We start from the raw sequence: 22,833 nt of genomic DNA on the forward strand, positions 1-22,833 counted from the left end.
ATGCCGTCCTTATTCAAAAAGATCAAGCAACATGCATCCAGTAAAAGTAAGCACAGTGGGTCTATTAGAGAAGATCCAAAGCCATCATCGTCAAAGCAGTCGAACAGTTATTCAGGGCAGTCTACGTCTCGTGATTTTGGATATAGCGATAGAGGGAGGGATCCGGCTCCCAAAGACTCGGTAAGTGATACAAAAGAGTAGCCCTCCAATACCGACACGAGAGCGGAGAACAATGTTGAGGCTTCAGGTAAGAAGGGCAAAGGAAAGTCCAAGGCAGACGACCGAAACCGCAGTGATGATCAAATATACGAGAATCCTTCTGCAAATTGCTCAGGCGAGGATGATATTTCAAGGGATGTTGGTCAACATGAGAGAAGAGCAGTGAGTATTCCATGACCACCCAGACCAAGGCACAGCTTAACTGCAGTTCTAGTCCTCACCGACCGAAGAAGAAATACGCCAGTACAAACGTGATAGAAGAGCCGCAACCTACTCGACTGAGAATTGGAGAAGATATTATCCAGAATGGTTCCCTCAAGAGGGAGATTCGCCGGAAGAGATTGCCAACAAGGAGATGTTTAGGGCTGAGAAGTTCACAACAGACCCCGAGGCAATTCGGGACAGAAGAGATACCACTGTGGGCAATGCGTACGCCATGTTCCAACGCAGTGTGAACGGAGTGCAGACGAGAGATTTTGCCGAAGATTCTAGATAGCAAAATATATCTACAAAAAGATATATAGTGATTTGATGTGGGGAGAATGGATTTGGCGGGATTGGCGAGGATTTGCGAGGCCACAGGGCATTTGGAAAGGGGCCGTCGGCACTTACAGGATGAATTTACTCTGTTGGAGCAAATTGCCATGTCCTTTGACAATGGACTACAAACAGTGGCCTAAAATAGTACCCGGGCGAAGCCCAGGGGCCCAAGTGAGGGTTAATGCGATCTGCTGTACGCTCTTAGTCGGGCCATTTCTCTAATACACATATTCATTGGTTGAGTACTCATGAAATTGGGATTCTGACTGAGTCGGGCTCGAACTCGTAGAAGCCGCCGGTAGCAAATGGTAGAGTCATACAGCAGGTGCCACCGCTCGCTGTGATTCTGTAATGGCACCGTCATGCCATTATTGAAATCAAGTACCGTGACATGGACATCTGTGTGGGTGAAGACCAACCTCTGTTATGGCGGCTGTTTGAGAGTGTCGACTCGAGAAAAAGTAGATGTGTCTAGCTATGAGGGCTTTTGAATAATGAAAAGCGTTTGAGTAGCATCATAGTCACCACATTGGAACAATCACCGGGGATGCGTTGGACTTCAGGGACATAAAATCAGTTCAAGTATCGAGGAACACAGTAAGAACATCTCCTGTGCTGTCCAAAGCGAAAATATTTCATATACCAGCAGGTTCATCCTTGTCAAGATATCCAACAAGTAGTCAGGAATTTCTTGAATTTCAAAGACATCAACCATGCCTCCTCGTTCGAATCCTTTGCCGGTGCTCGACACCAAGGTGAGCGAAAATGACCACCTCAATGGTCCTCAACTCACCTCTGAAATGTATTTGGCGTATTGCTTACATGGAATAGTCCCTGCCATCGCATGCGAGGCACGAGAGATATCACAGTTCTCCAGCACACGACGCCGAAGAGTCTCCCGAAACACCCTCCTCGGACGAATCGGGACTATGGCAAATGTCACCTATCGGTCGAGGCAAAGGCAAGGGTAAGGGACGTGATGACAGCCATGGCGATAAGAAAGCCAAAATTTCAGGCAAGGCCAAACCAGCTCTCGCCGAACTGAGGGAACAATGGTCGGCGACAGCGGCTGGTCCATCTCGATCCTCAACTTCAGGTGCGAGGTCAAGCAACGCCGAAGATGATGGCAGTGCAGATTATGAAAGACGGTTTCAGAAGTACGGGACAGCGAACCAAGCAGGTCGTCATCCAGAATACTACCCTCATCCAGATGACTCGCCGACTCAAGACGATCGTTATGAGTCGATGCGAGCAGCGGGACCAAGCCGTGCCATTGTGCCAAAATGGAGAGAGGCGGCTGAGCATGTCAGCAGAGATAACAGTCGTGCAGTTCGAGAGATCCAAGCAGCAGGATCGTCAGTCAGAGACTTTGCATACGAGAGTTCTTCGGCACAACACCGAGATCCCGGCGCAAGGCCGAAGAAGCGTGACGAAATTGTGCCAGAGTTGCCTCCCAGTTTCCTTGCGGTGAATACCTTGCAGTCCAATGTTGATCGGGGACTCGTCCCACCTGGATGGATCTTTCTGACACATGAACAGCGTGCAAATATGGCAGCCGAAGAGAAAGCTGAGAAGTCCAAGTTTCGAGATCCTGACGATTTCGGCAATAGTATGGGTGGTCGGATTGATCGAGGTGAAAGCTCGAGCTTTGAGTGAGTGATTGTTGGCGAAGGGTCGTCTGGTTCTTGACTGAAGTCGCTTGAATGTGGATCTGGGCTGTTTTCTCCGGATTCTTTCTAGCTCAATACCTCTGAGCAGCGGCGCGTGTCAATAAGACCTAGTATGGGGGACATTTCCATAGCGTCAGATAGTGCCGAGACATTAGGAATATCTGTTGCAGAGAACTTGGAGTATTTGTCACCGAAACAAGCTCAGAGACGTGATGCTACTCCAAAATGACACTTCTCCCCGTTTCACGACATTGTCTCACCCGTCAAGTTCAGTGTCCACGGGATATCTGCCGTGAGAGCGGCTCGTCACGCATTCGCCAGCCAGCGCTAGCGAATGTGCTCGTGCGAGAAGTAGAAGGTTATATCGATGGTCTCCCCACCATAAACGGATGTCATAGACTTGATGTTAGTAGGACTAGCATCTTTGAGATTGCCAGTGATGAATGTTTGCATGTCGTCGTGATCAAGGGGCGTGAGAGACTCTGATATATACCCACGTGACGTAAGGACCGATGACATAAGCAAGGCTACACACCCCCTTGACTAAGTTAGTAAAAGAGTCCGTCGTCCAAATGACGATGATGATAAATGGTGACTGGGTCTTGTGCAGATATGTACAGGTGGCAAGAAATTGAATTCTCTAATGGTCTATAACTCATCTCGTGGTGGTACAATATGCAATGGTCTCCCACTGTCTTTCTGTAGATCAATGCCGATCTTTGTCCGCCATTTCTCCCACAGGGCCCAGAACTCTTTTTCCATGCCACTTCCCATCTGGTCTGGTAATACAACGGTGTACTCGACGTACAATTTGCCAAACTCCTCGCTGTCATGGTCGTGCTCATGCACATGACCCTCATGGTAGAGCGGCATGCCTTGACCAGGGATGGAATCGACTTGACCCGGTTGAACAACCTGTCCCCTTTTACGCGAGAGTTGAACGGTGTGACCGTCGAGATGAGTGAGGTTTCGGGTCCACCCTCCCATCCATGCCTCCCGTAGCGACAAGACTTCTTTCCAGTAGAGGTCGTTGTCTTTGCGGCGGAAGAAAGCCCCGTCAGTGCGGTGGGCTTCGTCTTCGTGAATCTTGGGCTCTCCCTCCATGACATAGGCAAAGAGATTGCCAGCAACATGATCTGGGTGCTCGTCGGCTTCGCTCTCAAACACGATTCGGTGGCCTTTGGGTACGCCCCTTTCGATCGAGGCTGTCAGTGTGATCGGTCCGCGTACGACCTTGGTCCCTCCACACTGCGGGCACTTGTGTTTGATAGTCTTGCCTTGTCCTCCACAAGAATCACACGTTCTCTGGACTTGTTGGAAGATCCCGGGGGCCAGCATATGCTTTTGAATTACCATGCCATGGCCAGCACACTTGTTGCAAGTCTCTACTTGACCATCGGCAGATCCGGTTCCTTCGCACTTTTCGCAAATGAGCTGTTTTTCAATCGTGAACTCCGTCTCTTTGCCGGTGTAAAAGTCTCTTAACGGTACAAAGAGCCTGACTTCAAGATCAGGCCCTCGTCTAAGACCTCCGCCGCCGCCACCGAAATGTCCTCCACCTCCGAAGAATTTCGAAAACAGATCGAAGGGATCGTGTTGTTGGGCACCACCCCCTCGCTTGTGGTTCGCTAGACCATCATGGCCATACTGGTCATAAATTTTGCGTGTAGTCGGGTCGGATAAGGCTTCGTAGGCTTCTGTCACCTCGACAAACTTGGACTGGTCGCCCGAGGCCTTGTCAGGATGGTATTTCTTGGAGAGGGTTCGATATGCTTTCTTCAGGTCGCGATCTGAGGCAGACTTGTCGAGTCCAAGGACTTTGTACAGATCCTCAGCAGCGAGAGAGCAGACGATCAAGGCGAAGATAGGTAGGAGGTGTGAGACAAGCTGGAGGATCAGCATTGTGAGGGTTGGTCCACCCCAAGGTGGGCGTGGGCGTGGGCTCGATGCGAGCAGGGATACTGTGGATACTGGCTCAACTTGTTATTCTCATTCTAGCCAAGCGAGCAGCGTGGTGAGGGAGTGATCCAGAGACTTGAAGCCAGTGTCGTAGAAGTAAGTGTAGATCTAATTCGTAGAGAAGTGACAATCAATTCAATTCATTTCAAAAGATGAATTGCGGCCACATGTCAAGATCGATAGGGGATGAATGATTTTCCGTTCCGAGGCGTTGCCCTCCACCAATGGCCGAGTTCGCAACTTCCTCCTCGCTGCATCTCAACGACCTTCACTCACAATCGATGAGATTTCATCTGTTCGCTCATTCACTCATTCACGATTCACCGTTCATACTCTTTCCTGCAGATCAGAGGCTCTATCAGAACCGAATGACGGTGAATCTCAGCAACATGCTTATGCAGACCACCGAGTCTAGTTGCGAATCTTACCTGTTCTCCACACTTCAATGCTGAGATTAGACCTCAATCCAGCATCAGCAGCGTTGGAAATCCTTGCTTGACTTGACCTGTCATGTTCTGCTCTAGCTGTATTTTCACGATGAAGATGACGAACGATCTACAAACTTGATACTACATCCGTTTTACCACTCCTGTGATCAAACAGTCCAGGGGGGTCGGCCTGGTAGGTAGTTACTTGGGTTTCGCTCGTTTGCAACTCATGGATCGACGTTCTCACCCAGATGATGGTCAGCTCCATGTTGCAACCAAAGTCCAATGGCAGGCGTTGTGAAATTCAAAGGCAAGTTTCAGTCAAGTCACAGTTGCATCAGCTCAATCGATGCAACCTTGTTTGCTACCTGTACCTTGCCACCTCGACCTCGAATCAGCCTGGCACGAGGACAGATCATTTTCGTGAGTTAGCGATTGCCAACGATGTCATCCATCGGCCCTCCCATGGCCATGACAGACATGTCTGTAAAAGGTGAGATTGTGCATAGTGTACGATGGCCTATGAGCCTCCGATCAAAGGGTGTGGAGGAACCGGACGGGGTTCGCACACGAGCATGGATCAAACTCAGAGGCAACCATCAGCAGACTTCCCCGGCCAGTCTTCTCGTCGTCATCATGCTCTTGAATACCCAGACCAGGCACAAGTTGGCCGCCATGGACGGCTTTGGAGCATTGACCCAATGAGGCCGTCCGGCTGACCGCCTCCTCGAGGTGTTGGGGTAGTACAACAACGTCGGCTTCATGAACTGACAGCGGCGGTCAAAACCAGGTTCAAACTTCCAAATTCCGAGACTTGCACCACCATCGTCGTTGGCAAGGCCAGGATCGAGTTTTGATTGATAAACGCCTTTTCGACATGCAGACATTCTCGATCCCGCCCATCGTGCATTGCCCCGACCTGCCAAAATTGTCAATCCGAGTTTCGACATGTCTCCAGCGAGTAAGATTTTGGGAGTGGTGTCGTTGATCCTTCTTGGATCCACCATCAGCGCCTTTCCCCACGTAGATTCCGATGTTTCAACCCCTGCCCAGGACACCGAACAGGTAGACCTTCACCAAATTCTCAACGGAGCCGCTGGTATGGCAGCCGCTGCAGGGAACATCGACCTCAAACTCAATCCTACGACTCTTCGCGATGAATCTGTCGCCAGAGCAATTGCTGAAGCGATTGTCGACCTCCAATCCAACATTACGACTCTTGACGAAGCCGCTGCCAGAGTGGTTGCTGAAGCTATTGCCGACCTGAGACCCGATCGTACATCTCTTCTTGACGAAATGGCGGCCAGGGTGATCGCTGAAGTGGTCGTCGACCTCAGACCCGACCGCACGACTCAGTTTGAACAAGCCGACTTTGCACGTCTGCACGTAGCTCCTACAGAAGAAGCCCTAATTGCTCGTGCCGCCAAACCTGAGGATCTCCAAGCTGCAAAGATAGACACAAGCCGTTACCCCGAACAGACCAATGTTCCCGGAACCGATAATCCTTCTTCTGGTGATCTTAGCAACCTCCCTAACTTTGTCAAATGCAGCTGGATTGGCCATCTGTGCCCGAACTTCTACCAGCCAAGCCTGATAGGTGGCCTGTGCTACTGCGTCCTGGAATTTAGACCTGGGAAGAACGACTAGGCGAGATGTATCCTCCACAGTGTGATGGTAAGTCGATGGTAGCAATCCATCAGAACGAGTGTCTCCCAAGACTGATATATTGTGGATTTAGATCCAGAGAAGCAGAAATGCAAGAACAAAAATGTTGGGAATTCGACTGAGATGTCGAGATATCGAGGTTTTGCATGGTTGGACATCTGAAACCATCTTCCGGCTCTGGTGCAGGAGAGAGTGACGCTGACCGGACCGACGCCCTGGTACCTGACAACCTCATGTGGTGTACCATTCCACCGCATGCTGCCAACTGTCACTTGTCGGACGTCAGCTGTCAGCTGTCACTTTCTCTGCCCGGCCTGTCGCTCGTTGCAAATGGTTGAAGCTTTCTTACCTTGCTGTCTTGTCTGTGGAGAATGTTGTGGAAGACCAAAGGATGAGGACCGCTTCCTCTCGCAGTGCTGTCTTATTGATTAGTTACACTCTACTACTTACCTAGTTACACTCCATTTCGGGTTATTCAATGTCATGTCATCTTCGCTTTTCATCAAGTACTGATTTCGTAACCTTGATTGAGATGTTGGAACATCTATGATATTATGACATGGCAAACGGAACAACTGTTCTAGAAACCCTGGGCCTGAATGGGGTGTGTTTGTTTTGACAACCTAGCCATGTCATATATAAATACAAGTGAAGAATCTCCGTGAACAGAGGAATCCCCTTCCAGCATTGCAAGAATTTCATTCCGCATTTTTGGTCTCAATAACCACAACCCTTCATGATATGCCAATTCAAGGCTCCGGAAGACCTTGCTGCACCTTGGTCCACCAATTCGATTCTGCAACCGACTGGTCGACAATCGTCTGGATATCGAGATTTGCAACCGTGGCTATTCCTTTGCGTGTAAACGCCACCCCTTTAGCAACTTTGTCCCAGTCGACATTCTCATCTCCTCGGAAAAGGTTGCGCCAGATGGCACTTGCCAGCACTGCATCACCCTTGATTAGTCCTTCGTCATAGGCGGCCAGAACGCCTCGCCATTGCCAAAAGAGATCCTTGAGGTATTTGTTTCTAATACCACGAGCAGACATGTTGTGCAGGAGAATCATCTTATCCTCTGCGGTGCTGGAGAAGTGCTCGATGAGATATCGTTGATAGTCGCGGAACGCAGCAGGTGTTTCGAGGTTGCGTAATCGCACCGTCATGATGTACATGTGCAGAAAGGTGACTTGTGACCAAGTGGAAAATGTCGGAGGGAGATCGAGAGTTCTGAACCACCAGGAGTTTCCCAGTGGTTGACCTAGATCCACATCGTCTGCAGTTTTGGGGGGGCCCTTTCCAGTCAGGATGTTCATCCGTTGGTCTTCTGGAATGGTATAATCTGCTTGGGCTGCGCAAGAATTGAAGATGGCTTCCGTTACGCCGTAAGTGATATAGGACTCGGTCGTGCTCTTGGCGGTCTTGCGCAATCCTTTGGCCAGTCTGGTCGCCAAATCATCTTTCTGACCGAGGCTGGACATGATTTGTTTCTGCATAGCTGCGACATTGGGCTGAGAAGATGAATTCAAGGCAGGCTCGGATTGTTGTTTAGACACCTCTGGATTTTCTGCCGCAATATTTGTAGTCACTGTTGATGCCATTGACGGCGGAATCACAGGTTTGTTCGACTGTGATTTTGGTGCCGCTGGCTGATCTGGGCTTTTCGAGTGAGGAGTCATTTTGGAAAAATGTCGGGGGTGGATGTTCAAGGACTTGGGTAGAGTGAAGGCCTGTCAAGAAAATTCGTTAGCTCCTAAGGGGTGGAGAAGAAAGATAGAAGCGACAGAGAGTATCGTACCTCGCTACGAGCATGTTGTCGCAAAGCTCGCATGCATTGCGAGCAGACATGGAAGCTCATGATTGGAGGGGACCCTGGATGAATGACACCTTTGCGCGTCTGGCTGGGTGGATGTATACAGAGTTCTCCGTCTGGTGAGTTTCGATCTTGAGAACAGAAGTGTGGAGTGCGACTGAGATCAGGGAACAATATGGGTTGACGAGGTGTTCAACTTGAAGCATCGTTGAAGCATCGTTGAAATCTACCGCGTCATGGACTGCAAAATTTACGGCAATTTTATAGACGCTAGACGCAGGTTTATGTTGGAGGGGAGATGTACTCCACCGTAGATATTTCCTCGGCAAACTTGCCATTTGTTTCTGTACCAGCTTCTCCCCATCGAAACACCAACATCATCAGGTAACAAACAGCTGGATAGCATTACAAACCCAGCAAATGGCCGCCATTCTTTAGACACAGATGCCTAGTCTAAAACGGAGCTCCTAGCCCGAGCTGTCGATCTGATCGGATAACAGAATACAGTACAACCAACATGTGACGCGAAGAGGAGCCAATTACCGGCTCTCCTCAAATACTATATATGCAGCCTTCACATTGACTGCTTACATCATATATTCCTTAGCGAGGAGGCCAGCAGCTATCCCCCGAGCACAAGGTATAGCGATCACTTTCTTTTCCTTTAGAGTTGTACCTGGAACTTCAAAGTACTGAAATCTCTTTATTCTGCCTCGGGCAAAACGTGTCCCTCGGCAGTCCACGTCACAAGATGAAGAATGCTCAATGGGCTCTCAATATAAATTCCGACGTATCGAATTATTGGCGCCAACACCATGTCTGAACTTGTCTTCATTGACGTTCGAGATCAATCCGGCCAGAATCAACGCCAGGTGAAAAGCCATGTAGCTTCCGGTACCCATCGTCAAAAACGCCTGGTTGCAATCGAGCAATATCAAAAGAATGCTGATCGGGATGATGAGCAGAGCGCAAGCCAAGACCTAAGCTCTGAGGCTACAACGAGCAATATTGATGTATCAGGCTTGCAGCAGCCCCAGGATCCAACGCAAGACCAATATAGTGTCGAGGTGCCGAGTCCTAGCTTGACCTCGGTCAAAGCCTCAAGCCATGAAACACATGTCCAAATTCTTCTTCAGCAGTCCTCCAATTGGATACAGTATCAGTACCGCCATTTTTGGTCGGTCAAAATACGACAGGATCCGTTAGTATACGATCTCAACACCAGTATCGAAACATTTAGAGAGTCGTTCTACATTGTTTCCGATTTGCTTGCTATGGGCAAAGTGAATCCAGCATTCGAGGTCTTGAAGTACACTTTAGACAGTGTTCCGGATTTACTGAGAAACCCTCACCCGGAATTACTCTTTGCCTTGCTTGAGGTGGCGTCGGGCATCAATATGCCGGCCGCCATCAATCTGCAATCGAAGGTGAAAACGCATCTAGCAGACATGGCCAGGGTGATTTTCGGCATGAAGCATCCAGCAACTCTGCTATTGACCACGGACTTCGAATCTTCTTCCCGTAACCATACTACACAGCTGCTCATGGCCTGCATCATCAATACTTTGTCTATGACCTTTGGTAGTGATGCATATCAAACCCTCGTCCATCAATTGGGTCAGTCGCAATTCTACATGCGAGCAGGTCACGCTACAGTCGCGCAGGAAACGATATCTAATGTCCTGAGAGGATGGATGGAGCAATATGGCGATGACGCTGCCCTGTCGCGATTAGCCATGCTCGAGTTGAGTATGATGCGTTTGCATGCATGCCATGATGATCCTATTCCCTTTGAAGCTGAGGTCACCAATTCACTGCAGTGGATTGAAGTTATCTCGGGGATATCAGGATCGCAGCCAACAGGGATACTCTTTCCTGAATCTTCGCCTGCCAGTCCAGACTTGAGAACAAAGACATTGGCAAGGTGGTTCTTGCTCCGAAAACGATATACCCTTGCCCTGCATGTCTATAACCTCACCAAAGGACTCCCAGACCAGAGAACCGCGCCGCACGAATTCCACGAGCCAGGTGGCTTGGCCGGTTTGATGGCAAACATAGTCCAGGACGCGCTCGGTGACGCGCTCGACCTTGCAGAGGATATCAACGATATTGGAACAGCCGTGACTCAACACTGGTTAGGCGAACGTGTAACCCAACCATGACTACTGCCATTGGTTTAGTCCACCAACGGTGGCTCCAAAAGCTGCTCTTCAAAGGTCGGGTTCCAGAGGTGGCGCCTCGTGGCACAGACTAGGTGCACAATAGAGACGGTCAAGATCTGAATCAAATGGTCATAAGTTGGGGCACATTTGTCGATGTCATGCGCTTGGTTTCAACCCCAGGACGATTTCAAATTTCGATCTGCAGGCAAGAGTAAGGTTACATAGACCTGGAGACAAGCCTTCTTGCATGTCGCTTCTGTAACACGAGGACACTCTTCTACAGATCAGCCCCTTTAGGGCATTGCCTGTCCTGCCCAATCCGCAGGATGATGGACTTGACCCATGGTGAACGAGACCCTCATCCTCAAAAGATACCAGCCGAAACGGATGCTACTGGGCTATCCCCGAATGGCACTTGGTCGGATCGACCTATCACCCTTCATTTGCGAACTCGCACATTCGTTCAATCAACGTGATGAATGGGCAAAATGACCTGTATCTTGTACGACCGCCCTTGGGCATAGTTGTGTGCTACCTCTGCCTCAACGCTAATGTCTGCGGACCGAAACCGATGCCAGGGCCCGATGCATCGACCTTGTTGAACGGACCCAATAATGAAGCCGTGCAAGTCGTCTCCGACGTCACTTTCACAAAAACATCTTTCGACGAGGATTTTTGTCTGAAACTCCAACATAGGTCCAGCGTAACCTCGCCATATGGCGATAGGAACCCGGAGAACCTCAGACGCAGCAGCAGACCGGAGCTTTAACTTTGACTCGCCGACGTCAGCTCACAACCGGGCACAGTGGTCTCTGGATGCAAACGAGGCGTCTCATCATGGAGACGACGGCACGTCGGAAGGACCGGTCAGCTCATTGCCTGGTGGTAGTGATGGTGCTTTGAAATTCATCCGCCTCACGGACGGACAGAGGCTTCCCTTCCACGCGAGATGAAACGGTTGGCCACGCAGATGAAGGTCAATCTCCAGTGCGGATCAGTCAAGTCTCGACAGCGTACGCAGAGTAGGTCAGTCACAATGGCTACTGATCCCTGGTCCTCAGAGGGCTTCTGGAATTCAAATAAATACCATGTACTTGTTGGAACAGACACCTACTCAACTCTTCGCCAGCCACCACACTCGTTTTGATCCAGTATACAAGGCAGGCCAGCACGATGACCGCCACACTTTCTTTGATATTCATTTACTACCTCATCAGCTTGGTACAGTGCCAGGCCGACCAATCGAGCGGTCAGTTCAATTTATTTCGAAGCAACAGAGGAGACCAAAGAAACTAACCAAGCAAAAGTCGCCGGCTACAATGCAACCCCTCCATGTGAAAACCACACTGATCCCTATCCAAGACCGGCAAGAACTCCCCCACCTTTCTGCGTAAGCTACGGAGGATATAATGGATCTTGTATATCTGCTTGGCCTGCAATACCGACCAGAAGCCACATCAATCCTCCAAACGTGACGACTGTGACTGGACACAACGTGACTTATGCCGACAATGCCACGTCAACCATCGACGCAGGGCAAGCAACCAGTACGTCTGGACTACCTGCAAACACCACATCTCCATCTTCGAATAACGGAAGCTCCAACTCAAGCTCCACAAGTTTGCCAGTCAACAGTACCAGTACCTGGAACTCAGCGACTTGGACTCCAACTATTACTACAGCTCCATTTGCGAACACGACTCGTACTTGGACAGATGGCCCGTCCTCTGAAACAACCGACGATGGCAGAGAAGTGATCACACTTAACATCACCACGGTGCCAACGCAAGTCACTCTTACAATTGACCGTCCACGACGACGACCGTCTAACCAGACGGCTGGACCACCTATAGAATTTACTGAGCAGTGGCCAAGCAACACAACTACGGCAATAGGGACTCGACCATCGCAGACAAGTGCTTCAACTACTGGCTTGACCAACGTCGGCCCAATTGCGGTAGAGTCGAGTACCACGACGCTGTATGCTTGGAACTCCAGTACTACTACAGCCAAGGCATGCTCAAGGCCTGTGTATTCTGTTAATTCTCGCAGCGATGCTAACACAACCATCTCTGCCTGGCCGCCGCCCTGCACAGATGGTCAAAGCAGTAGTATTCACTGGACCAATGTGTCATCCCCAACTTCATGGTCCAACATCACGTCAACCTCGGGTTCAGCAGAGCCAACAACTTTCGCTTGGGGCAACGAAACGACCGTCCTGAATATCTCTATCACCACAGTTTCGGTGTCTGTGACGGTGCCGCCGTTTACCGTCCCAAGTACGGGGACAGCCACTTTTGTGTGCATCAATGGCACATGCAGCGACCTGGCACCGAGTCGAAACACAACCATTAATGCTGGTGTTGCGGGCAGTGAGGCAGTCTCGACAACCAGCAGCCAGAACAACTTTAACGCTTCCACTGTTTGCAATAACACCAACCGCCAGGTCAGCTGTACCGGGTCAGACATCGCATGGGCATCGACGGGAGGGGTAGCGTTGTCAAGCTTTTCTACCTCATTCACATCTGCTGGCAACGCTTCTGAGACCACAACGCCCCAGGTGGTGGTTGTGAAAAGAGTGACAGTTGGCCCGGGAGAACTCGTGAGAGGAAGACGAGGCAGAGCAAACATGTGAAGAGATTTCTTCGCCGGTCTGAAGTGCAGGGAGAACTGAGTCAGTGGCGCGCAGGAAGAGTCGAAAGCTTGCACTACACGTGAAAATGTATGGATTTGAAACTTGAGTAATATCAGTCACATGACTGACTTCTTTGCATCGAGTATTATTAGTGATCGCTAGAAGTATCCTGCTTTGACGAGAATTTTTGAGATCTGCTTCCATCGTTGTGTCATTTTTGGTGTACTCGTAGATCATGGGAGGTGGCTGGGATCCACTTGAACCTCAAAGTTGAGTGAATTGCTGATGGTGATATTGTATCGACCATGATATTAACTGGGCGTCACGAGGGTGAGTCAGCTCCTAAGGTGACTCGATAGGGGTGAGAGGGGCGCTGCTAATGCCCGAAGAGGCTGGAGTGGCAGCTTCTTCAGTGTGTGATTGTGAAGCCATGTGTGAAGGAGATCGAGGTGTGTTGATGCCAGACAATGCCAGTTTTGTCCATTCAGCCATTGACGAGGCTGGACCGCCGACAATTGTCACCTGCTGTAGATCGGCGTCTTTTCCTAGAACGGTGCCTTGAAAACGAGATTCTTCACCTGTCTTGCTGTGTTTCTTTTTAATTGCTGCCGTGATAATCAGAGATCTTGCCCACCAATTCTCAACTTGCTCACGATTCAAACTCACCGGTCAAGTAGTCTTCTTGATCATCCAACCCCGCAATCTCTTCGAGATTCGAGTCATCTTCGAATCCCGCAACCCTTCGAATTTCCTTGTTTACAGGGCCTTGAGCCCAATTGACAAAATTCTGCACGCCACGCAGATCTTCGAACGGCACCATCACCCCATCGATCTCTACATCATCCTTGAGATTCTCCTCCGCCGCGCCCATCTGAGGCACCAGCGCCCCCGCGAGTGTGAGAGCAATTCGAACATCCTGGATCGTGGGGACATTGGTGTTGTGTGTGATAAAGGCGCTCTGAGCGGTAGACGAGGCCAAAAGATTGAGATAGCGGGCTGCTAGATCGGTCACAGTGTCGACAACAACTGGACGGGCATACCCGAAGCCGGCTGCACGTAAAATCTGCAGGACTGCAGGACGCAAGAGCTCTGCGTGTAAGTCGCCTGAAGCCATCCTGTCGAGCTGCAGAGTGAGCTGTGAGCTGTGAGCTGTGAGATGTGATTGTGATGGTGGACGAGTCGATGAAAATTTGGCTGACACTCGCTCTTGCTGTCTGCAGATCAAGTGACGCAGTCCATCGCAGTTGCCGTTGCAGTTCCTTTCAAACACGCGCGCTTTCCTCTTTCAACATTACACGCGTCACCCTGGGTGGCTCCTTCCTCCTGCGATTCAACTCAATCCAGATTCTCGATCAAAAACGCAGTCTGCAGAAGTCACGATGGCTCCTCGAAACACCAACAACCACACAGACAAAAGAGCTTTGCCCAACCAGTCAACCTCCAAGAAGGAACCAGCCAGACCCTGTACTTCGTTTGTCACTCTCAAACTTCCTTCGGACCTTTTACTGCGATATCCACCATATGATTCGAGCTCTGTATATGATAAGGACACCGGCACGATGAATCTTCGTTCACGGAACAAACAAAATAAGAGTCTCGCCGACTCACAACGAAGCCAAGATCGTCCAAGCGCCGGAGCTGATGACGGAAGTCCTGCCAATCAAGACCCCGCAAGTGAGTCCGCCATGTCCGCCTCCAGCGCCTCTGCTTTCACGCGGCTGATCCCTGCAGGCAGCCAAATAGGCTCTGACGCTGTGGACGGCACTCCAAACAGTCATGGCTCTCAACCAATAATCCTTAAGTTCAGACGAGCCCCAAGTCAACGCTCAACACCTTCTCATCCAACTCCTCTGCAAACTCGCGCCATAAGTAGGAAGAAGCAAGTCACCTTTGCGCCGTCTGATCAGGAGAATGAAACCCCGCCCAATTCCGACTCCAGTTTCAATACTGCAATAACCGAAACGCGCAACTCCCTCGACGACCTCGCAGACATGTCGGGTTCTCCACCACCTCCCAGACCTGAACGTCCCACCTTGAAGATCAGCTTCAGTAAGCCTGCCATTCCTCAGACGGATAATACGTCGGCAGTTCAGACACCCGCTCCTCAAAGTGCCATTCGCACTCCCTCCATCAAGTTGAAATTCGGAGGCGGAACTCCTCTTGGTCCTCCTACCCCGGCCTCGGCCACTTCTGTAAAGCGCAAGAGCAAAGCGCAGAATGACGATCAGTCTGGCTCCGTTAAAAAGAAGCAGAAACGTCAGTCGGTCGTTCAGGGATCCGAAGATGAGCTTTCCGGGCCTGCATCTGCGCCTGCCCGGCCTAAAATCACTTTCAAAAATTCACATGCGCAGTCCTCCAAGACCGCCCAAACTCCTGCACCCATCATCAAGTTGAAGCAAAAGGGAAAGGTTCCCAAGAGACCAGTGGGTGTAGGCTACGATTCCGAACTCGACGAGAGAGAGAATGACCCGGTCATTCTGGAAGGCTTCATCTTGCGCATGGAGCCTGGGCCTGACTGTGATTATCTACGCAAGGCCGTTGAAGAGGGCACCTTGGGACTTCTGAGAACTGAAAAAGGCCCTGCTATCAGCATCAAGATGCTGGATCATTTGGGTCGAAGGGGAATCCTCAAGATCAAAGACAATTCCTACGCCACAAGCCTGGTTGATCTACCCTGCATTATCGAAGGCATGAAGTCATGGGACAAAAAGAGCTGGATCAAAAGCATTGATGTTTCACAGATGTTGCTCGTGCTGGGAAAATGCAGCAACGAGGAGGAAGCTAAAAATTACCCCCTCCCGCCCGATGTGGACGAGAAGACATATCAATACGCCCATGGAATTACAGCGCCCATGAAATGGGTTCGTAAGAGGCGCTTCAACCGGACCAAACGCGCACGAGTGGACGATATCGAAGCCGTCGAACGAAGAGTGGCTCAGCTATTGGAACAGGACAAGGCGGCTACCACAGTCAATTATCAGGTCCTCGACCATGATCCACGCGGAGCCGTCGATGAAAACGAGTCGGCCGAGTCGGACTACGACGAAGACGCCGAAGGCGAAGACGATGATATGTCAGGCTATTTCGACAACCGCAACGGCCAACAAGGCGACTATGTCGAAACACCCATGGAACTCGACGCCCCTGCAGAGGAAGAGGAAGAAATTGGCGAGGACGAGCTCGCAGATCTCGAGGGCATGTTCGACGAGCCTGTTGCTCCGACCGAACCCAGCGTTGAGCCTCTTCCTCTCGGACGTCTCGCCGCTGAAGGTGGCGACTCATCACTGGCCGTTACCAGTAATTCGGCCTCGCCCATGGTTACGGCAGCTCCCACTCCCGCCTCGGCACACGAGCATTCATCAGACGAGGACGAGGACGATGAAGACGAGGGTGATGACGACGACATTGATGATGCACAGAAGGAAGAAGACGAGGAAGTTCGAAATGCCAGAGAACGAGTGGCCGATTTCGCGGCCAAGATCAAAGAACAGGAGAATAACCTGGCTGCTTACGATTCTATTGTGTTGCGACGCAAGATCCAACGCACCATTGAAGGTCTCAAGGGCGACATGGTCACGTGGAAGAAGCGAGCCGGGATTCCTCTTGACGACGATGAAGAATAGAGATCAAAAGGACCATGCGTCGTAATAGAACAAAAGAAGGGGGATTGATCAGCGAGAATGCTTGTAGGAAGTATAAAATGGTTGTAACACTATCGACTTTGATATCGATATAGATTTAAGCCCGACATAGAGAATCAATCATTATCGTGCTAATCACTTTCCAATCGTGTAGTCTGTTTCAGCTTGGGTCGATTCTATCCCAACCTTCCCTTTTCCACCATCCATCCTCAAATCCAATTTTAATTCCCTCTACATATGATCATCTCCCCGAATTCAGCTTAACCGCCTCCGCCACCCACCCCATCTCCACTGCACTCACACCCCGAGCATAAGCCTTTGTACCTGTATACACAAACTCATTATACATAATAGCCTCGAATTTCTTGACACCGGGCCCTCCTCCACGTGCCGATCCCTTTGACCTTTTCGCACCACCATTAGTCGATTCATCGTCATTGTCACCGCTGCTGGTACTGTTGGGAATGGAGAATAAGACGCTGCTGGGATGAATGGCAACGACTTGATTGGTCAAGATGGTGCGATAACTGCCGTCGTGGGATAGACGGGCGACGTTTGTGTGGAAGCCAGTGAGAAGGCAGCGAAGGATGCGGGTTGGGAGGGGGGGAAGGTCTTGGTCGGAGGGTGAGGTGCTGGAGGAGACTTTGTTGGTGGTATTGATATCGGTAGTGGTAGTGGTGTGGTTCTCTTGTTCTTCTTTACCATCTTGGTCTTCCTCCTTCTGATCACTCTTGTTTTTATTCTTCTTCTTGTTTTTCTTCGACGAGGTAGTGGCAGTTGCCCCGGCAGTTTTACCTCCACTACCATGTTGATGACGCGTAGCAGTATACCGCGCCATAATCGCCGTCAACTGTTTCCGCACATCCATTGCACCACTCATTGCCCGATGACTGATGTATCGTTCGGAACACCAACGTTTTCGATCGGCAGCTTCGGCAGTGTAGGCTTGCATCGCCGCAAGAAGCGTCAGATGGTCACCTTCGCGACGATATAGTTGACGACGAAGTGTAGTGGCGGTGTTATCACCAGAATCGGAATCGGAGTCGTGGTCGCCATTGGCATTGGCATTGGCATTGGTATTAGCATTGACATTGACATGTGCGTGGCCATCAACACCGACAGACTTATTTTCTGTAGATTTGACATGTGAATGCTGGATGTTGAGGAAGATGTTCTCGACACTGAGTGCGGAGACAATATCGATGATTTCCTCGATACATGAATACTCAGGACGAGCACTTGCGAGAAACACTCTGGCCAGGTTGGCGGGTAAAGGCAAAGCGCTCATCTGACGGCCTAGCTCGGTGATGCTGCCGTTGGATGGGTCGAGTGCGGATAATTGGAGTAAGTGTACCAATGCCCTTTCCAAAGCACGTTTCGGCGGTTCGGTCAAGAATGGGAATGTGTTGATCTGTTCGACTCCATGCGATTTGAGCGTTAGGGCGAGCTGGGACAGATCACATCGTAGAATCTCCGGTTGTGTGTCTTGCGACAGTTTCCAGAAGTCGGATTCTGTGTACAATCTCCATGCCGTACCTGGGGCGTCTCGACCGGCTCGGCCGGACCGTTGATTAGCGGATGACCGAGAAATGGGTACGGTGAGTAACGTGTCGAGATTTAGAGAGGGCCGGAATAGTCGTTGTTTGGCTTTCCCTGTATCGACGACATGTCGGATTCCCGGGACGGTGATACTGGTTTCGGCGATATTGGTGGATAGGATGATTTTGCGTGTGAATTTGGGAGTTGCGGTGAAGACTCGTTGTTGGAGATGGGAGGGAAGTGCGGCGTAGAGGGGGAGGAGGAGGAGTTTTGGGAGGCTCCGTGACAGAGAGGGATCTGAGGCGATGGTGTTGGAGTAGGATGTGAGCAGTTGAAGAAGCGATTCGACGGTTTCTTGTCCAGTTAGAAATACTAGAATGTCGCCGGGTAATGGACATGAGGTGTGGATGTGGACGATTCTTTGATAAGCGGCATCGAGAATGTCCGGGACAGGGGTAGGAGTATAGTTGATTGTGACGGGGTGTTGTCGACCTTTGATGTGCAGGGATGTTGAGATGAAGGATGAAGTTGAAGGTTTGGAACGAGTCTGATCCTTGTCTGCGGTTTTCGTACCTGGCTCGCCTGGCGAGGGACTAGGCCCAGAGTCCTTAGGGTCAGCAGAGAAAAAGTCCTTGATCATGTCCATGTCGGCTGTAGCACTCATGACCACAACCTTCATCGGCACTCCGGCTCGTCCATCGTCCTTTTTCTTGACGTTTTGCATTCTTTGCAAGAACCCCAGTACTAAATCCACGTTGACACCTCTTTCGTGGACTTCATCCACGACGACGGCCGAGTACTCCTTGAGCCAAGGATCTCGCAACATTTCCTGAAGCAGCATGCCTTCAGTAAGAAACTTGATCCTTGTGCTCGGGCTAGTGCTGTTCTCAAATCTAACCGAGTACCCGACCTGCGAAGCGGGACTTGAGTTACCCAAGGGAGTCCCCATTTCCTCGGCGACACGTCGTGCCAGAGAGATGGCGGCAACTCGTCGGGGCTGGGTGATGGCGATGCATCCTCCGACGGCAATCCCTGACTTGGTCTTGGTCTTTCTCTGACACCAAGGTTCGTTGATGAGGAATTGAGGGATCTGGGTTGATTTTCCAGATCCAGTCTCTCCGACCAACAGAAGGACATTGTGTATTCGAAGTTTGTGGCGGATAGCATCTGCATGGGAGTAGATTGGAAGTCTCTGGCGAGTACTGACAAGTTCTTGCGCCCGCTGCTTCAAGGATCCAATTTTATTTTGTTTGTTGGCAAGAGAGGATGCATAGTGGTCGCTCCGTGTTTTCTCGCTTTCCTCGCCGGCCTGGCCCTGGTCGTCATGAAAGTGCACGATCTTTGCAGTGGGAGATGGTGCACTACCGTTAGTAGTCGCCTTTGACCGATGTTTTGTCAGGAGTGATGGTTGGTTGTGGTTTCCGAATGCCTCGGCTGCAGAGCGTTTGTTACCTTTCATCGTTTCCGACCATATTAAGAGTCGATCCTGAGACAGATGGACTGTATTTGCTAATGTTGTTGTGGAGTGACGGAAGTGAATCTCAAAAAAGTTTTATATGGAGGCAAAAATCACGGGGACAAAAGTCGAGGGGCCGACTCCGATGGGCCAATGGGATTCAGGTAATGCTTGGCAGGATATGCTTTGAAGATCACAAGGAAGGTACGGATACAAGCCAAATTTGACAACGCATTTCGCCTATTATCTATGAAATCATGGTAGATGATTTATGAACTAGGATGCAGCATGAAGCCATTAATGGTGGGTTTCTAGATACTTATTGCTCACAGCCTCTTGGGGAGAAGATCGAAGATTCAGTTGTGGTTGAAGTTCCTCTCCCAACAACCAGATTGATGCCACATCACAATAAAGCCTTGGTATGAGACCCCAGTTTGCATACTCTGCGACCTCCTCTTTTTCTAATGTGGAATTTTAGTCGACTTTGACAGAGCCACGGGACAGTCGGATGCATTGGGTGGTCAGCCGTTGCAACCAGGCCCCGGTCCAGGCTGGGAGTCCGCCTTGCATGCCAAGGTTCAGCTGGTGTCTTGATCATGCACACTCTAATGGGGCGAGGAGCGAGTCTCGCCATGTGCTTCGTTTATTGGAGAACAGCTCTAATTGGCAAGTCACAGTCGTATACAGGAGCCTACGACGCATCGACATGTATTGGCCGCCTGTTTAAGGAGCACAACTACTGGTCTTGAGACCCAATTTGCATAAACACCATCAGGACTGCAGCGTACCTAGAGAACGGTCATTAAAAGTATGGTTTCTGGCCTTAGGCACTTACGCAGCAGTAGCGGCAAGGCTTTCAAAGGGTCTTGCCACTGACACCGATTGAACGATGGCTAGGAACAAGGCAACAAATGCGGTGATGATGCCGAGTTGGGCGGTGCGAGAGGATGTGTAAAGAAGAATCCAGAGGGGAATGATGAGCATCAAAAAGCCACACAGGCAGATGACAGCGTTCACAAAGCCATTGATGCGATCTTCGACGACGTGTCTGGTGATTTCCGGGTCGTAGTTAGTAGCATCAGAGGAGGGTGGGTGTTTGAACTTGTGTGGGGTATGCTGGAATACCCTGTTCCAACGAAAGCAGTCGAATCGCTCGAGGAAAGATCGCAAGGGGGTGCGGGGGATTTCAACAACGTTGATCAAGTCATCTCGCTGGTGGATGAAAGCGCTTTCAAAAGGGTGAATGGCGTCGGGATTGCTGTTGCGCCAATTCTCCAGGTTTTGTATGGCACGCGTCTTTGAAAGTGGACGCTCTTTCAGAGCCGAGTACTGGGCGATAAAATTGTCTGTCAGAAGTCAGCTAGTTGTTGAGGATCGAGGATAGATGAGTGGCGACTGTATCGCTCGAGTTTGGTACAGATTTGCCGGACGAGGGCCAATCGGGCAGGGTCATCGTCCTCAAAGGAGCCATTGTGAACATCATCAAATGTGAGTTCACTCCTTTGTTGGTCAATCTGGGCCAACTTGTCTTCGAGGAGGACGATTTCCCATTGCAACATCAGAATCACGCGTGCATTGAGGCAGTCAAAGCGGCGAACAAGGAAAAAGTCGTGGTCAGAAGCTAGCCATTGCGAGAACACGGGGTATCCAAGGTACTTCCAACGCTTAGATTCGAACTCCTTGGATTGTCGGGGCGACCTGCTCGCTGTAGACATGTCAAGGATTGGTGGGGCTGAATACTGTGACAAGTGCAGTGGCGAGCGATTCAATTGTGTGACTCTTATATCAAAATGGTTCGAAACTGTTGTCACATGCCACCGAAAAGGGAATCAGTTAGCAAAGACGAGTGACTTGGCCAGCCCATCCAGAGGGTCGGTATCAAGCGATGGATGGTTGGCGACCCGTCAGCCGAGAAGGTCACGCGGCTTGCCGCTAACAACTGACCGGTTGTGAAAACCATCAATCAGCTCCGGCCCCCAAGGCAGTCTTGGTGGTTCGCTACGCGAGAGGGTGTGTGATATACGAGACTCGACTCAGTGACAGGAGACTTGCCTCTAACAACTGAAGGGTTGCGAAAACAATCAATCAGCCCCGCCCCCCAAGGCAGCCTTGGTGGTTCACGGCGCGAGAGGGTGTGTGATATACGAAACCATCTGCGCCCCCAAGGCAGGCTTGTTGGTTCGCTGCGCGAGAGGGTGTGTGATATACGAGACTCGGCTCAGTGACAAGAGACTTGCCTCTAACAACTGAAGGGTTGTAGAAACAATCAATCAGCTCCGCCCCCCCAAGGCAGCCTTGGTGGTTCGCGGTGCGAGAGGGTGTGATATATACGAAACCAGCTCCGCCCCCCAAGGCAGGCTTGGTGGTTCATGGGGCGAGAGGGCGTGTGATATACGAGACTCGGTTCAGTGAAAAGAGTTAAAAGGTCGGTCGCATACCTTTCTTCATGACACTCGTTGCAGGAGACTCGATAATTCCCCTCGTGCAATCAAGCCAACTTGAACCCGCCGGAGGTGCCACTATTACCCAGCCAGGCAGGACAGTAGAAGAAATCTACGCCAGGATCTCGAGATCAGACAGCAGCAACATCAAACATGGCCGGGAAAGACAATCCAGCAGTTCCGTTGTTCGGAGGGTCACAGAAATACAAGGCGCCCAAATACCAGTCAAAGGCACCTCCACCATCGCGCAACGATCGGTATGAGACGGCAGCGAGTGGCTCAGCAAATGACCGCAAGGAGAACAAAGACGACGACTCAGGAGCGGCGAACCAAGACGACGACGCAGGAGCGGGGAACCAAGACGACGACTCAGGGTTTGGAGCAGCCGTTCTCGGCCTACTACAGTCAGTGTTTTCCGACGGCTGAGGAGGGAGAAAGTGACAGGAAAAGACATGGGTTTGCAGAGATGAGGCTGAAGAGAGAATGAAAAGGTTGTGATGGGAGAATGCGAGATTGGGGGTTGGATGCCTGGGAGAATGAGATGGAAGGTGCGGAAAGGAAAGGTGGAAGTAGCGACTAGACAAGCGACCCTCAGGCTACTAGTAGTACTGTGCTGCACCTGCCTTTTTAGTATTGGATAGAAGGATTGTTGTTAAGAGGCAGGGACG

The 22,833-nt window shown here is 50.6% G+C and overlaps 12 protein-coding genes across 12 annotated transcripts; 8 read left to right on the forward strand and 4 right to left on the reverse strand.

The window, feature by feature from the left end:
- PV10_06367 (uncharacterized protein) lies at window positions 1-715 on the forward strand (the record flags this gene model as incomplete). Its single annotated transcript, XM_016371157.1, has 3 exons — window positions 1-180; window positions 202-381; window positions 434-715. The coding sequence occupies 3 exons, from the start codon at window positions 1-3 to the stop codon at window positions 713-715; spliced, it is 642 nt and encodes a 213-aa protein (XP_016223450.1).
- A 757-nt stretch (window positions 716-1,472) lies between these two features.
- Window positions 1,473-2,415, forward strand: PV10_06368 (uncharacterized protein; the record flags this gene model as incomplete). The annotated part of the gene is made up of 2 exons (XM_016371158.1): window positions 1,473-1,514; window positions 1,591-2,415. 2 exons carry the CDS (start codon window positions 1,473-1,475, stop codon window positions 2,413-2,415), a joined length of 867 nt encoding a protein of 288 aa, XP_016223451.1.
- Window positions 2,416-3,052: 637 nt separating this feature from the next.
- On the reverse strand, window positions 3,053-4,499 carry PV10_06369 (uncharacterized protein). Its single transcript, XM_016371159.1, has one exon. It carries the CDS (start codon window positions 4,329-4,331, stop codon window positions 3,078-3,080), a length of 1,254 nt encoding a protein of 417 aa, XP_016223452.1. The 5' UTR covers window positions 4,332-4,499; the 3' UTR covers window positions 3,053-3,077.
- Window positions 4,500-5,764: 1,265 nt separating this feature from the next.
- On the forward strand, window positions 5,765-6,463 carry PV10_06370 (uncharacterized protein; the record flags this gene model as incomplete). Its single annotated transcript, XM_016371160.1, has 1 exon — window positions 5,765-6,463. The coding sequence occupies one exon, from the start codon at window positions 5,765-5,767 to the stop codon at window positions 6,461-6,463; it is 699 nt and encodes a 232-aa protein (XP_016223453.1).
- A 601-nt stretch (window positions 6,464-7,064) lies between these two features.
- PV10_06371 (uncharacterized protein) lies at window positions 7,065-8,469 on the reverse strand. Its single transcript, XM_016371161.1, has 2 exons — window positions 8,277-8,469; window positions 7,065-8,208 (listed from the first exon to the last, which is right to left on the reverse strand). The coding sequence occupies exons 1-2, from the start codon at window positions 8,334-8,336 to the stop codon at window positions 7,231-7,233; spliced, it is 1,038 nt and encodes a 345-aa protein (XP_016223454.1). The 5' UTR covers window positions 8,337-8,469; the 3' UTR covers window positions 7,065-7,230.
- Window positions 8,470-9,083: 614 nt separating this feature from the next.
- On the forward strand, window positions 9,084-10,811 carry PV10_06372 (uncharacterized protein). Its single transcript, XM_016371162.1, has one exon. It carries the CDS (start codon window positions 9,107-9,109, stop codon window positions 10,451-10,453), a length of 1,347 nt encoding a protein of 448 aa, XP_016223455.1. The 5' UTR covers window positions 9,084-9,106; the 3' UTR covers window positions 10,454-10,811.
- Window positions 10,812-11,039: 228 nt separating this feature from the next.
- PV10_06373 (uncharacterized protein) lies at window positions 11,040-13,176 on the forward strand. The gene is made up of 2 exons (XM_016371163.1): window positions 11,040-11,702; window positions 11,761-13,176. Exons 1-2 carry the CDS (start codon window positions 11,627-11,629, stop codon window positions 13,086-13,088), a joined length of 1,404 nt encoding a protein of 467 aa, XP_016223456.1. The 5' UTR covers window positions 11,040-11,626; the 3' UTR covers window positions 13,089-13,176.
- PV10_06374 (uncharacterized protein) lies at window positions 13,159-14,641 on the reverse strand. The gene is made up of 2 exons (XM_016371164.1): window positions 13,755-14,641; window positions 13,159-13,693 (listed from the first exon to the last, which is right to left on the reverse strand). The coding sequence occupies exons 1-2, from the start codon at window positions 14,200-14,202 to the stop codon at window positions 13,431-13,433; spliced, it is 711 nt and encodes a 236-aa protein (XP_016223457.1). The 5' UTR covers window positions 14,203-14,641; the 3' UTR covers window positions 13,159-13,430.
- Window positions 14,468-16,860, forward strand: PV10_06375 (uncharacterized protein; the record flags this gene model as incomplete). The annotated part of the gene is made up of 1 exon (XM_016371165.1): window positions 14,468-16,860. One exon carries the CDS (start codon window positions 14,468-14,470, stop codon window positions 16,709-16,711), a length of 2,244 nt encoding a protein of 747 aa, XP_016223458.1. The 3' UTR covers window positions 16,712-16,860.
- A 110-nt stretch (window positions 16,861-16,970) lies between these two features.
- Window positions 16,971-19,727, reverse strand: PV10_06376 (uncharacterized protein; the record flags this gene model as incomplete). The annotated part of the gene is made up of 1 exon (XM_016371166.1): window positions 16,971-19,727. One exon carries the CDS (start codon window positions 19,725-19,727, stop codon window positions 16,971-16,973), a length of 2,757 nt encoding a protein of 918 aa, XP_016223459.1.
- Window positions 19,728-19,975: 248 nt separating this feature from the next.
- Window positions 19,976-21,193, forward strand: PV10_06377 (uncharacterized protein). The gene is made up of 2 exons (XM_016371167.1): window positions 19,976-20,143; window positions 20,203-21,193. The coding sequence occupies exons 1-2, from the start codon at window positions 20,006-20,008 to the stop codon at window positions 20,449-20,451; spliced, it is 387 nt and encodes a 128-aa protein (XP_016223460.1). The 5' UTR covers window positions 19,976-20,005; the 3' UTR covers window positions 20,452-21,193.
- Window positions 21,194-22,180: 987 nt separating this feature from the next.
- Window positions 22,181-22,591, forward strand: PV10_06378 (uncharacterized protein; the record flags this gene model as incomplete). The annotated part of the gene is made up of 1 exon (XM_016371168.1): window positions 22,181-22,591. Exon 1 carries the CDS (start codon window positions 22,319-22,321, stop codon window positions 22,589-22,591), a length of 273 nt encoding a protein of 90 aa, XP_016223461.1. The 5' UTR covers window positions 22,181-22,318.
- Between the last annotated feature and the right edge of the window lie 242 nt (window positions 22,592-22,833).

Source organism: Exophiala mesophila, assembly GCF_000836275.1.
Source record: "Exophiala mesophila strain CBS 40295 unplaced genomic scaffold supercont1.4, whole genome shotgun sequence".
NCBI classification, from domain to species: Eukaryota; Fungi; Ascomycota; class Eurotiomycetes; order Chaetothyriales; family Herpotrichiellaceae; genus Exophiala; species Exophiala mesophila.

Excerpts from the sequence above, each read along its gene's own strand:
- PV10_06369 (XM_016371159.1), bottom strand. The coding sequence starts at position 4,331 with ATGCTGATCCTCCAGCTTGTCTCACACCTCCTACCTATCTTCGCCTTG.
- PV10_06371 (XM_016371161.1), bottom strand. The coding sequence starts at position 8,336 with ATGAGCTTCCATGTCTGCTCGCAATGCATGCGAGCTTTGCGACAACAT. Across the intron at positions 8,209-8,276 it reads GACAACATGCTCGTAGCGAG|GCCTTCACTCTACCCAAGTC; the intron begins GTACGATACTCT and ends TTTTCTTGACAG.
- PV10_06372 (XM_016371162.1), top strand. The coding sequence starts at position 9,107 with ATGTCTGAACTTGTCTTCATTGACGTTCGAGATCAATCCGGCCAGAAT.
- PV10_06373 (XM_016371163.1), top strand. The coding sequence starts at position 11,627 with ATGACCGCCACACTTTCTTTGATATTCATTTACTACCTCATCAGCTTG. Across the intron at positions 11,703-11,760 it reads CCAGGCCGACCAATCGAGCG|TCGCCGGCTACAATGCAACC; the intron begins GTCAGTTCAATT and ends ACCAAGCAAAAG.
- PV10_06374 (XM_016371164.1), bottom strand. The coding sequence starts at position 14,202 with ATGGCTTCAGGCGACTTACACGCAGAGCTCTTGCGTCCTGCAGTCCTG. Across the intron at positions 13,694-13,754 it reads TCAAGAAGACTACTTGACCG|CAATTAAAAAGAAACACAGC; the intron begins GTGAGTTTGAAT and ends TTATCACGGCAG.
- PV10_06377 (XM_016371167.1), top strand. The coding sequence starts at position 20,006 with ATGCAGCATGAAGCCATTAATGGTGGGTTTCTAGATACTTATTGCTCA. Across the intron at positions 20,144-20,202 it reads CACATCACAATAAAGCCTTG|TCGACTTTGACAGAGCCACG; the intron begins GTATGAGACCCC and ends GTGGAATTTTAG.